Source organism: Microtus pennsylvanicus, chromosome 19 (genome assembly GCF_037038515.1).
Source record: "Microtus pennsylvanicus isolate mMicPen1 chromosome 19, mMicPen1.hap1, whole genome shotgun sequence".
Lineage (NCBI taxonomy): Eukaryota > Metazoa > Chordata > Mammalia > Rodentia > Cricetidae > Microtus > Microtus pennsylvanicus.
In genome coordinates this window covers 38,879,180-38,892,992 of record NC_134597.1, presented here as the reverse complement: position 1 = coordinate 38,892,992, position 13,813 = coordinate 38,879,180, and the positions used below count along the sequence as shown (strand labels likewise).

At 35.6% G+C, this 13,813-nt stretch overlaps 1 protein-coding gene across 3 annotated transcripts in view; it reads right to left on the bottom strand.

The window, feature by feature from the left end:
- The window catches only part of Cntnap2 (contactin associated protein 2), a 2,084,252-nt gene that overhangs the window by 1,272,300 nt on the left and 798,139 nt on the right, over positions 1-13,813 (bottom strand). For all 3 annotated transcript variants that reach the window (XR_012908553.1, XR_012908554.1, XM_075953824.1), the window contains exon 4: positions 11,224-11,371. Coding sequence is in view for 1 of the 3 variants with exons in the window: in XM_075953824.1 (XP_075809939.1) it covers positions 11,224-11,371 (148 nt within the window). In the remaining 2 variants the exon portion in view is untranslated. The remainder of the gene's footprint in view (positions 1-11,223; positions 11,372-13,813) is intronic.

Genomic DNA, 13,813 nt, shown 5'->3' with positions numbered 1-13,813 from the left:
GCAAGGATGTAGTCACCAAATCCAAATCTCTTCTTCAGACCCAAGACCAGTACCTGCTGATCTCAGAGGAGTGGACTCTGGTTGCTAACCAGAGAGCATATTAATTCAATAATCCTATCACAGAAATGCTAAGCATGTTTATATAAGTACCCTAAACAAGGTCATCCTCTTCAACACATATTTTTAGATACTTTTTTTCCTCCTGACACTCAAATTTAGAATGCTTGAGGGTAGATAGTCAAAGTAAGAGTGCCTTTTTTCTTCTGATATTATTCCTCCATCTAGCTGGAAATAAAATAGAGCACAGGCAGCTTCAATCCTTCCTGGCCTGCGCATAAAAAAAAACCATGAGGATTGGAAAGACTAATGCAATATTTTCAATATATAATATTAAATATAAGAATTATAATTTTAAAATTGATAATTGTTTTCAAACCTAATAAAAGAAATGCTGCTATTCTTGCAGAAGCATTTTAAAATAAATTTTGGTAAGATCTACTTTACATGATTTAGATTGCTTGGTATTTGAGAAGTGATCACACTAAATTATTATTTTATTATATTGTTCCTTTTAATTCATCATGATGATGATAACTGCCTGCGTCAATATTTACTTTTGTCTGACTTGTCAATTTCAACAGGTAAGAAGATAGTAAGACTTACTGCTCAGAATAAAAACTAATAAAAGAATCTTGTATATATTTGCAGTATTTTAATTTTTACTTCTTTTCCTTTCAGTAAACAGGGATGCCTGATTTTGAAATGTTGACAAAGTACATCTCTGTGACTTAGACCTTTCCTGCCTTTCAATACCTCAATAAGTATTGCTGTGCGCTCTGCAGAAGGTAAGGTCTCTCAGAACTGGGGGTGCCTGAGGAAAATATTGGCTAAAATGGATAAACTTTCTGTCTCCAAATGCATGAGAACATGAGCTGTGTTTATTTGTGAGTTATTCCCTAATTTCATTATAGAAGAACCAGTCATCTCGTCATCTAGATCGCATTTGGACACCTGGAAGGTAGACGGTTACTGAGATACTGTCCTTACTGAATATCTTCTGTATGCTCTCACAGTGATAGTTGATGAGCCAGACCATGCTTATGTTCATAAGAAGACCCAAAATTACATCACCTGTGGGTCAATGCTTAGACTGTAGAAAGTCACTGTGAGTAGGGAAGAAAAATCAGGGGAGACTTCAGCATGATGAAATGTTTTTAAATTTCAGAGGTGGGTCAGGGCTGAGGATTATACAGGGTTTCCAGGACTATAATTAACTCTCTTATGCAAGTCACACAACCCTGTGGATTTGGGTCTCATTAGAAAAAGAAAGTATTTCCTGGAAGGTCTTTGGGGAAATTCTTAGCCTTAACATTCTGGTGGGGTGCACATATGGATCTTTCTGCACTAATTAAAATGGTTATTTGTAGCGCACACCTGAGTATAGTTCTCTTTCAACACTTTGTCAAATAGAAGCAATAATATGTGTAAACTTCTGTTTTTGTTTACTTTTCATGGAAAATTATTTTAGTGAAAAAATTTTGGATGACTGTAGACAGTAAAAAAATCACATCATCTCATTTCTATGACAGGAGCAAACAATTCATAATTCAGAAGCACAGAGGAGCATAAATGCACGTTCATTCCCTGTTCGTCGCTAGCTATTATAGTTCTGTTTATTTTATAAGTCAACTTCACTTTTAAAGTTCTTGAGAGTAAATTTAAACTTAGACATCTTGGTAAGCAATGCAATTTTCACATCTAAATCAGTGTTATGCTAAGCAGGTCTTCAAAATGCGAACTGGTGCCCAAGGAGAAGGTTACATTCACTTCTTCATCAAGCGAACTCAGTAGTAGTTATTTTGCCACTGAAGAAATTCACACAAAAATAATTCAGTCCTGACAACCTATCTCATTACAGACAGGAAAAATAGGAATACATATGTTTTTCCTGATTAACCTTTTTTTTTTTCACTTTAAACATTGCTTTCAAATGTTGATCCAGGAGTTAGACCCATTGTGCAACTGACCAGTGAAGTAATATAATGCTAAATAATGTTTTTATCTTTTAATATATTTAGCTTGCATTTGGCATTTTCTGAAGTAAGGAGAAAACAAGGCATGGATAACCTGGGCATAGTTTTCATAATCTCCAAAATATCAGAGTGACTTCTCTTGCCTCATTATCACTTCCAAAGAAAGCTATATTTATACAGCATAGAATGCACATATACTCTATTTATTACAAAACTTTTGGATTCAGTTTGAAGTATAAAATACTTTTAAAAGGACTGAAGAAAAATTCACCACTGTGGAAGTAATTTCTGTTCGGCAGGAAGCTCACTCATTTGTGTTATTTTCTTAATCTAACAATGTGGGAATGTAACAACCCTGCATGTCTTGTGTATGTTAACACACTTGTCTGGCAGTGCTAAGTAGCTGCTTTTCTTGGAACTCATATTGGAAACTATTGTCCATATTTATTTTGACTTACATATATTTTCAAATTTATCTAAGAATCAAGCCCATGATAACATCATGATTTTATACATATGTTAAGTCTCATGTTACTGCAGTTTGAATTAACTACAAATAGTTGACTAAAAACATAAGTGAGTGAAAGAAACATTGATTTTTTTTTGCTTCATGTAACTCTGTTAAAGCATTTATTAATGCATTGAATATGTCAGTTACTTAAATATTTTGTAGGTCAGCAGAACATTACCATTCAAGATGATGCATCAGTGACTGAGGTGTAGCTCAGGGGTAGAGCAATTGCTGAGCATGTGTAAGATCCTAGGTACAATCCCTAGCACCATTTTACATATATATATGCATATATGTAAGCATGTATGTATACATATATATGTTTATAGATAATGTGTCCTTAACCAATAAAACAATTTTGCATACTCAAATAATTAAAATATTTCATTAAGAACATAATTTACATTGACATAATAAATATCTGATATTAGTTACTTCAGAAAATATTTCTTGCATATTTATAAAATGTTAATTAATAAGATGAAAATATAATTAATATAATATATAAATAATATAATTAATGGTCAATGCCTGCCTATCTATATATATGTTTATATATAATATAATGTGTCCTTAACCAATAAAACAATTTTGCATACTCAAATAATTAAAATATTTCATTAAGAACATAAATTACATTGACATAATAAATATCTGATATTAGTTACTTCAGAAAATATTTCTTGCATATTATATAAATGTTAATTAATAATATGAAAATATAATTAATATAATATATAAATAATATAATATAATATATGGTCAATGCCTGCCTGCCTGCCTGTCTACTCATTACAGTCTGGGGATATTTTGGAAAATAATTCCCATTCATAAAGAGAGTAGTAAGAAACAAGATTTAGACTATTCCAGAGCTAAAATCATTTGTAATGAAAATTATATTGGAGCTGTATGTTGCAAGATAAGAAAAGGTCTCTAGGTGTAGGAAAAGTGGGCTGTTTTCCAGGCAAGTAGAACAGGTTGCATGAACACATGTAAAAAAATATCACCTGTGAGTTTTGAAATGGAGAGTTTCATTTAGTGGAGCATAAATGCAAGAGAGAAATGATATACTATGAAACTAACAAAAGTGCTTGGTGAGTAGAAAGAAATTATATTATTTATTTAAAATTTAGCTTATTTTGTAATTAATTATGTTCTAATAAAGCTTCGTCCTCAAATCAGACTTTGAGTTGCATTTTGTCTACATATCATACTCAACCAATATACAAGTGAGTTTTATTATGTTTTTTATTGTTTGAAAATTTCATGTATACATATAATGTGCTTTGATCAAATCTACTCAGATTATCTCCTCTGCCATGCCTGCCCTACTCCTAATTTTCCTTTCCAACTTCATGTGTTTCGTTTTGTAAGCTGAATGAGTCTACCCAGTGCTACCTGTATGTGTGTGGGCTTATAACCACCCGCTGGAAAATGTGCAATTTCTCAGGGATAACAATCCTGAAGAAAACTGACTTTCCCCAATAGGAGACATCAATTGCCAGTAGCTCAATGACTGGATGTGGAATTTTGTACAAACACAGAGATAGTCTATTTTAAACTAATTATAGACTTCCTAGTCAATGTAACCTTATCAACTTTCTTTAAGCCCAGATATGATATTATCAGATTTGCATTCTAAGGTAAATTAGAAAACACTTTATAAATAATATAACGTAATTTGTTCATTAAGTTGATTAATCTTCATAAAATGTATTAATAGGCTAGGCAATATTAAAATAGTTCATTTTTGTTCATTTGAACTCAACACTTTCATTTTAGTAATAAGCAGCGGTCAAAAAAATCTCGTTTCAGCTGTTGTACAAATTTCTTCTCTGAAATGCTTTTCTATCCTACTTCTGTCAATCTTTAACAGGTGGCTGGCGCTTGCTTTATGCCATCACCCGTGCTGATTAATTCGTCTTCTTCATGCTTCCATAGCCAGATACTTACTTGTCATCTTCTTTCAAAACACAGTCCTCTAGAGGACATGGATCATGATTTAGTTGTTTCCAAATGCCCAAATACATATGACAATTAGGAAATGTTCCCTGATAGAATCAGAGAAATTGAGAACACAGTGTTCCCTCTGCCCATACAAGATTAAATGTGCAATTTAAACAGGACAGCACAGGCTCTTTGTTAGAGCTGCTTTTTTTCTATGCCCAGCTAAAATAATCTCAATTGTTGTAGATTTTAATAAACAAATACAGCTCTGTATTGACGTACTTCTCAAAATTTCTACATACAAAGAACCATAGAATGTGGATTGATTTGTTAACTTTTCAGATTGCATACATTAACTGGGATTCTTCCTGGATTAGAGTACATCCTAAATCTGACAACCAGTGTCATTTATAAAGGGCATATGAGTATAGTGAAGTATAGACACACACACACACACACACACACACACACACACACACACACACACACACAAGAGGCTTTGCAAAGCTAGACACTAAAGTGCTCAGACAATGAATGCTGAAATAAATGTTTGCCACCTCAAGCTTGGGTATATTTTTTAGACAATGTGTGTCCCTCTTAACTTCTAAATAAAACCAACTCTGCTATCATCTTTATTTAAAATTTATCCTGTGTGGAGCTGTGAATAACCAAATTCATGTTTTACTGCTCACTGTGTGTGGAAGTTACAAAAGCCCTTGTGAGCAAAGTACATGTAAGTGCATGGCAGTATTTTCTTGTCTTGGTAGAATGTATCTACGGGATTTAGCTGTAGTCCCTAGAAGGGATGTTGTTATTGGAAAGAAGATGTGACACTCACCCATCAGAAAAGGATGAACACAGTCTGTGTAGCATTTATTCTCAGCTCCTTTACACATACTTGTGTCAACTTTCTACTATGGTTTTCTCAGGTTAAATCATCTAGAATTTTGTAGTTGATCATCCATATTGGGATACATATATATGTTATCATAGTACAATAGTTTGTACTCTCAATTCTCAACCTAACAGCTAATCTAACAGCTGTGAAGGCTCTGGTTAAAAACTAATTTAGAATTTGCTATAGGAAATTATCACTACGCTGCACATTTGTCCTCTGTAAGTGGAATGCTTATATAAAGCAGCCATATATTACGGTTATTAAACAGAGGCTTCTCTTTTGTACTTCCTGCCATACTTTCAATGTGGAGTAAAATGGTTAGGGTCAGTGCAGGATTAAGGGCAAGTGAGCTGATATATGTGGTCTACATCTATGAGATTTTAAGACCACAGCATGGATTAGATTCACTTAACTTGAAGGAAACTAAATGCAGAGGGGACTGAGCAAGTGAGTTTAAAAAGTCAGGGACCTAGGGCAGGAGAGGATATGAAGGCTGCAGAGCAATGGCATGGAACTAAACTTCTCCATATGAGGTAATGAGAGGCAGTTTTTGTTTTCAGCCTGGAAGGAGACGAATTTCTCAAATGCCAAAATGATCATGGAAGAACTGCAGGAAGTAAGAGGGGAGCATGGAGTACAAACGTGCTCACTCAGCAGAGTGTTCCCATTCTCCTCTCCCCCCTTGGCTGCCCATTAAGAAAGACCCCTGACAAGCCTTCAAGGCATTTGTAGAAGGATGAAAGAACGCATTTCTCTCTTCCACAGGAGTACTCTAGGCTACAGTCATCCTTGCTGAGACCGAGGAACACACTGCATTTCTACCTACTAATAGAGACAAGTGGGAGGGCGAGTCTGATCTACATTTCCCAGACTGCCTTTCCCGCTTGAAGAGTGTAGAAGATTCAGGCAAAGCAAAGTCATCTAAGTGTCCATTCTACTTCATATTTCAGTAACATTTAAACAGTGTATCTCCTGGAAAGTTAATCATACATGTGTCCCACATTGATTTCCTACGATGAATACAGTTTGCCTTTTTAAAATGTGAAATGAATGTACTTCACATTTTTCAAAAACAGACTACGAAGAATGTGCTCTGTATCTTTGGAGTGTTCAGAGGAGTGGGTAGTCATCACCAATTAGACAGCAATGAGTTCCTCAGACTATTAAGGAAAAAAAAAGCTGAGAGGGTATTATTTAAAAATAAAATAGAACAACAGTTATGGGTTGTTTGGATCACACCAACATAAAAGGAAAAGCAAAGAGGGCTTTGTTTTTCCAACTCCTCACTCTAACATGAAGCCAGAAGTCACATTATTAAAATTCATATCCACGAAGTTTTTAAACAACTACAAAGTTAACTCTTTTGGTTGTCATATTTGGATGTTGAGTCCTTTGATAAGTAGTTGCGGCCAGTCCCTGGAGCAGGCAGGGAACATTTGTAGGATGCTGGAGGGCACTGCTAGAGAGCTTCTTCTTGTAAAGATTGATTTGCTAACATCATGTTGTCGCTAGCATGGCTTTATTGTTTGAGCTATGAAGAACAATCACAAACTTCGGTTCATATCTAGAAGGTTGATTTTGGTTTTGTTTGTTTTGTTTTTATTATCCTGAGACAGGATTCAGCGACTAGTCTCCTAGGGATGAAATCAAGGTGTGGGCAAGGCCACACTCTATGAAAGGGTTGAGCTGACTCCTTTTTTTCCTACAGCATTTGGTCACTGCAGCGTTTTTGATAGGCAATTACTTTACTGCCATTCTGGTGTCGGGGTCCACAGTGCCTCCTCTTCCTCTACCTGTGCAATCTCCCTCGGCTGAGTGCCCTAAGGGAAGGTAGTTCTCACCCAGGTAATACATGCTGCATTCCTTGTGCCAGGACTGCCGATCACATCTTCAAACTTAGTTTTAGCAAGGAATTAGGTTCTAAGAATCAGGCTCTAATGTGTTTGGGGACTACTACCTAAATAATTATAATGCTATTTTTCAATTTCGATCTTATATTTATTTAATGTTATGTTTTCACTTATCATATACTGCACTGATATTTATTGACATAAATGTTAACATATATAATGTTTGCTCCATGGAAGGCTTCTCCTAGGAATGTTTGGCCTTCTGTTTTGTTTCAGCTATTTCTTCTTCCTGTCTTGCGATTGTCAGAGCTCAGGTGTGATGAAAATTCCCCTGAGGGAACAGACTCTACATCTTGAATTTGGACTTCCATGACTATAGAGCGTGTTGTCATATTTAAACTACAACTGAGAAGACTCTCTTTTACTGTGAATGTTAAATGACCTCAGTTATACTACATATTTTTTTTTTTTTTTAGTTTTTCGAGACAGGGTTTCTCTGTAGCTTTGGAGCCTGTTCTGGCACTAGCTCTTGTAGACCAGGCTGGCCTCGAACTCACAGAGATCTGCCTGCCTCTGCCTCCTGAGTGCTGGGGATTAAAGGCATGTGCCACCACCGCCCAGCCTACTACATATTTTAAAATGATTACTTCTAAAGAAAAACATTAAACATGAGATATCTAGAGTTCATAATAAGGGCTCTGTGGGAGACAGAGAGAGAGAGAGAGAATGAGAGAGAAAAAGCTTTGATCATTTAAAACTGACTAATTAATTAATTAATAAGGACTGCACCCAGAAATATGAGCAAATATTTTTAATAAATACTTCAAAAAAAGAGAACAGTAGTGATCCACAATTCTAACCTCTCTAAAATGTCAGGACACTCATCACTAAAGCTAAATGATATGTAATGAACATGTACTAAAACCTCAAAATTAATTTTAAAACATCTGGACAAACATCTGGACGAACATCTGGATTTACATCTGGATGTAAATAGATACATCCAGTTTATAAAATCTTTAGTCCATTTGACCAAAGTTGAGCGCGTGCGCGCGCGCGCACACACACACACACACTCTCTCTCTCTCTCTCAAGCATGCATGCACACCACACATTAATATGATACCATACCCTCTATTTGTATTTTTGTTATTAAGGAGGCAAAAATAAGCATCATTTCACTGTACATAATAAAATGAGGACATACTAAAATGATAACTCTACCCAAGGCTAACCTTGAGGAACTCATGAATTTAATGATATGATCAACTTATAGGTAGAAACAACAAGGAAGAAGTGTCTCTCTCCAACAGCCCATGCTAATAGCTTACATATACATTGAACCCATTGAACATATGCACTGCCTATTTCATCCCTCAGCACCAACAGAACAAGTGGAGCAAATCTTGTGAGAGTCTCATACAGATAATCATATCTGTTCTGATGTCAAGATAGGAAGACCTATGTCACACTGGGTTTCACAAATTCTATATCTATACCATCAGAAAAACTAACAGCAACTCTTAAAACAAGCAAACAAAAGCTAAAGACAACTCAATGCTTATCAATTTGAATATTAGTTTTTATGTAGAATAAGAGTGAATAATTAATATCTCAAAATATGGCTATTTCTAACAAAGATTTTAATAAAATAAACCAGTTGGATGATGCTCTGTCTTCTGTGTCCCTGAATACCATAAAACACAGTAGAAAGGACCTTAATTTATGTTGGGGTTCTGTGTTGGCTTCTCCCAAAGATCTAACTCATTTCCTTAAAATGTTACATTTTCCCAATAAGTTAAATCTATCCCAATTTTCATTATATATGGAATATATAGATATATGTGTTTATAATGCAATGAGCAAATAATGTTAATGGATGAATATTTAAATAATTTTCCTGGCCACTTTATTGCATTCTTAAGCATTTGTCTCTGAACTCAGAAGATACTGTTTCATTTTATCTGTAACTACTGCTTGAAAGAGTCTTTGCAACTAAATTCTGATAGACATGAAAACTTTACATATTCTTTATTATGAAATATTAAGTATTCCATTAATTTTAAAATCTTCTTAAAGAAGGAGTTTTGCACTTCATGGTTATAGTGACGATTTATGTTTGTTTGTGTCTGTAAGAAATGATAGGTAAAAGTATAACTGTATATTTCTTGCAGAAGCTGATAAACCAATTCCCCTTCCTGTCTGTTCCCAACATTTTCTCTCCTTTGTGCAATTGGTAGAATAAGAAAAACATGTCCTGGGTGGACAGGAAAATACAATACTGTAAATTTAATGTTATGAAGCCAGTGTTTGCAGATAAAATTTTTATTGTCCAGTAGTTTCAAAATTCAGCAATCTTTAAAGTGGCTTTGTGTTAGCAAGAATTCACAAAGAAAATAAGTGAAGACATATCTTCTTTAAAAGAATCCATCCTCAGATTTGACCTAAAGGAACTTCTGCAGATAGAGTTTTGATGTGACTTGGATCCTGTGGAGGCAGAAGATGTAAATACAAAGACAGGGAGATAAGGAGGCCCAGAAGAAAGCTAAAGAGCAGCCAAGGTAGGAAGAAAGGAAAGGAAGAGGGCAGAAGAGAAAGAGAAATACATTAGTTTCCTCTCTTTTATCTGATGTTTTGATTTCTAAGGTTTCAGTGCCCCACATTCAACTATATCCTAAAGTATTCAATATAAAATTACAGAAATAAAAAAGGACTTCTGAGGTTTAAGCATCTTTAGTTACAGCAAATTGTTTAATTGTGCTATTTCATTAGTATTGCAAATCTCTTAATACCTTACCATGTCTAATTTATAAATCAAACTTTATCATAGATGTGTGTGCATAATGAACAGCTGTGTATATAGGATTCAACACCGCTACACTTTTAGATACCTACTGACACTCCTGTGGAAAATCTTGGACAATGGGTGGCCCACTTTACCGCAAGCAGAGAAAACAGATAGCAGCCTTCCAATCCCCGAAATCCACATATTGCATCCATTAGATTTAGGAGTGATATAGTTAAGAACTTTTTAAAGATGGAGATTAAAGCACAATTAAATAAAAAGAAACATTTTATGTAAAATTGAACTTAAAAGGTGAAAAACATAACCCAGTGGTGGAGGCTGACAGACTCTCTCAGCAGCTAAAGTCACTTGCCACCAAGCCTGACAGCCTAAGATCTTCATTACCAAATGATGGAAGAAAAAAAAACAACTCCAAATAGTTGTCCTTTACTACACACACACACACATGGGACACACACCTTCTTACAAACACACACACACACACACACACACACACACACACACACACACACACAAATAAAACTTTGAAAAGCCTTAAAATTTCCAGTTTTTGACATCTAAAGAAGAATGACAAGTCAAGACAAGGGGCATGGTGAGTCAAAGGAAGCCTTCAAAAATGAATTTTAACTCTTTACCAAATGCCAGAGGGGTGGATCTTGGGTAGATCACCTGCTTTTAAATAATTCATAAGAATTAATTCATTTTAACCAATACTTCAGTGCAGTAAGCAAAATCACTTCTATCTCCCTCTCTTAATGCACTCTATTTAAAATAATGTTTTTTGACACAAGATATCATTCATCTCAGCTCATGATTGTCACAAGCTAAATATGTAACTGGGGATGGTTTTGAATTTCTGATTTTTTTGTCTCTTCACGCTTTTTGCTCTGATTGCAGGCATCAAACACCACATTTAGCTATGAGGTCCTGAGAACAGACCTCGGGATTTAACACAGTCGAGGCAGTCATTTCACCTCCTCAGCACTCAGTTAATATATCCTTAGATGCATATATGTGTTATATATTTATATCCTAAAATATGAAAAACAACCCAGTGCTATGTACATACGTAGTGTGTGGCAGTTCATTTTTAAAAAGTGTAAGCCACTTTAAAATAAAGTTTGCAATTTCCACGATGTTGACCCATGATACCAATGTAACTGGCATTTGGCACTCACAGTAAGAGCAGCCATAGACTTCTGCACGCAGCCCTATGTGGCCTTCTTCGTTCCAGTCCAGGGGCACGATGCGGACATAGCGGGCAACAATGGCGTGCTGCAGGTCATGTCGGACCACGCTGTCAGAATTGACATTTCCAGGAAAAGCCTGTAAATAAAAAAACATTTAGAAACCTGTGAAGAACACCACAGAGACAAAGGTATACTTTCTTCTCCAGTGATGAAGTTTCAATCTTCTCATATCAGAAACATGAAAATAATGCTTTTCATTTCTTTTATTTAAAAATTCACTGTTATGGTTCTTTGAGGAGATAACTAAGTAGGTAAAACACTTGCCATGAAAGATAAGAATTAAAGAATGCATCCTAGAAAACATAGAAAAGGTAGCAGATGTGGGGAGCCTCCTGGAATCACAGGACTCCAGAAATATGGGATCCCTAGAGCAAGCTAGTTAGTTAGACTTGTACAAGAAAAAGGCTTCTGGTCAGGTGAGAACCTGCCACAGGAAATAAAGTGGAAAGTGATGGACAAAGAAACCAAGAATCTACTTTGAGCTTCAACACACATGTATAACAGGTAACCTCACATATACAGACATATACACACAACACCTCCTTTTACATTTGTAGGGGAAAGAAATGAAAAAATGTTATTTTAAGTGAGAAATGGGCTAAAGTATCCAGATATCCTTTTATTCACACACACACACACACACACACACACACACACACACACACACGGAGCAATGGGCCACTTCCCACCGCCCAGCTCCCGGCCACCTGGCTAGCTTATGCCCCGAAATAATAGCACAGAAACTGTATTCTTTTAAATACTGCCTGACCCATTATATCTAGCTTCTTCTTGGCTTACTCTCACATCTTGACTAACCCATTTCTAATAATCTGTGTAGTACCATGAGGTGGTGGCTTACCGGGAAAGATTCAGCATGTCTGACCTGGTGGCTGGCTCCAAGGCATCTGCCCAGAGAGGAGAGGCATGGCGATTGCCTCACTTCCCTTCTTCCCAGCATTCTGTTCTGTCTACTCTGCCTATCTAAATTCTGCCCTATCAGGCCAAGCAGTTTTCTTTATTAATTAACCAATGAAAGCAACAGATAGATAGAAGACACTGCCACATCTCTTTCATACACACACACACACACACACACACACAAATCTCTTCCCAAAGAACTACCATAGGCTCTATTTTCTTTTCACATGACAGCTGTCAGGAACAGGTGAAGCAGGTGCATCTGTAGTGACAGCCTACATTTGGGAAACCCAGAACCTTTTGAAGGCAACCAAGGTGGTTTGGTTATTCATCTAACCTCAGTTTCTTTGTCAAACAGTTGGAAGGATATTGACCAACACAAAGGCATCTGAAACTATGAAGAACGAAGGTCTACAGATACTGCATTTGAAAGTTAACCATCAAGCAAAAGCTACTGCAAAGTTTGAGAAGTATAGAGTATCTAGCTCAACAAATGGTTGTGTAGCATTTCCTAAAGGTGCATTCGTTAATTATGAAGAAATGTTAATCAATATGTTTTCTCCAGGATTCACTAGAGTATAACACTCAGCATTTCTTTTCAAATCCAAGCATGCTTTGAGATTTAAGACATTATCATAATTGGCTTTGATCTTTCTTTCTTCTACTTATTGAAAAGAGATTGTTTTTTTCATACAACACATTATGATTACTCTTCCCACAATTTCTTTCATTTCCTCAGCTCCTTACACAACACAATCCACACCCTCTCTTCCTTTCTCCCTTTAAAAACAACAAACAGGTATCTAACCAAATAATAAAATAAAATAAAAACAAATCAGAGCAGAACAATACAGACTAAGAGAAACAAAGAAGCTAAAGAAAAAGCACGAAGACACACACATTTGCAGAAACAGAAATCTGAAACTTAAAATATCACAGAGAGGAGTAGGCAGACATTTCCATTCATATTATTATTTATCCAAAGTGGTAAATATGTCTCAATATGGTAGTATTTTAAAAATATAGGAAGCAGAGAGAAGTACAGCCAAGAATTTGACAAAATAACCCAGTATTTATATAATGTTATTATTTAAAGATTTTATACATCCCACAATGCTTGTCCCCTACAGAAAACTAATTTTTCTAAGCATTCTATTTTCTCCAGTCAACATTTGGACTTGCAGAAGTGAAGTGCGATGACTGAATGTTTGATGCCTAGACAAGGGAAACGAGGGCTAAGCCACAAGCTCTTTTGTTTATGTACTTTACTTGTAAATTACATTTTCATATAGAAATAAACGCATTTCCACTTCAGCACAATGTATCTCATTTTGTTATTAAATACTTAATACAAAACTGAATGTGTCACCAACACTGCCATTACACAATTGGTGCATTTCATTTTTCATTCTCGTTTCCACAAACTTTAGATATGATTAATATTCTCATTATTGACTTATAATTTAGCAAACATGATTCTACTGTAACCATTAGCAGCAATATCACCTCCATGGTTTTGATATAAGCGATTTAAGACTGTGGCACTACTGACTAAAATATGGACTGCCCATCAAAGCTCATACTACTTCGTGATGAAAGT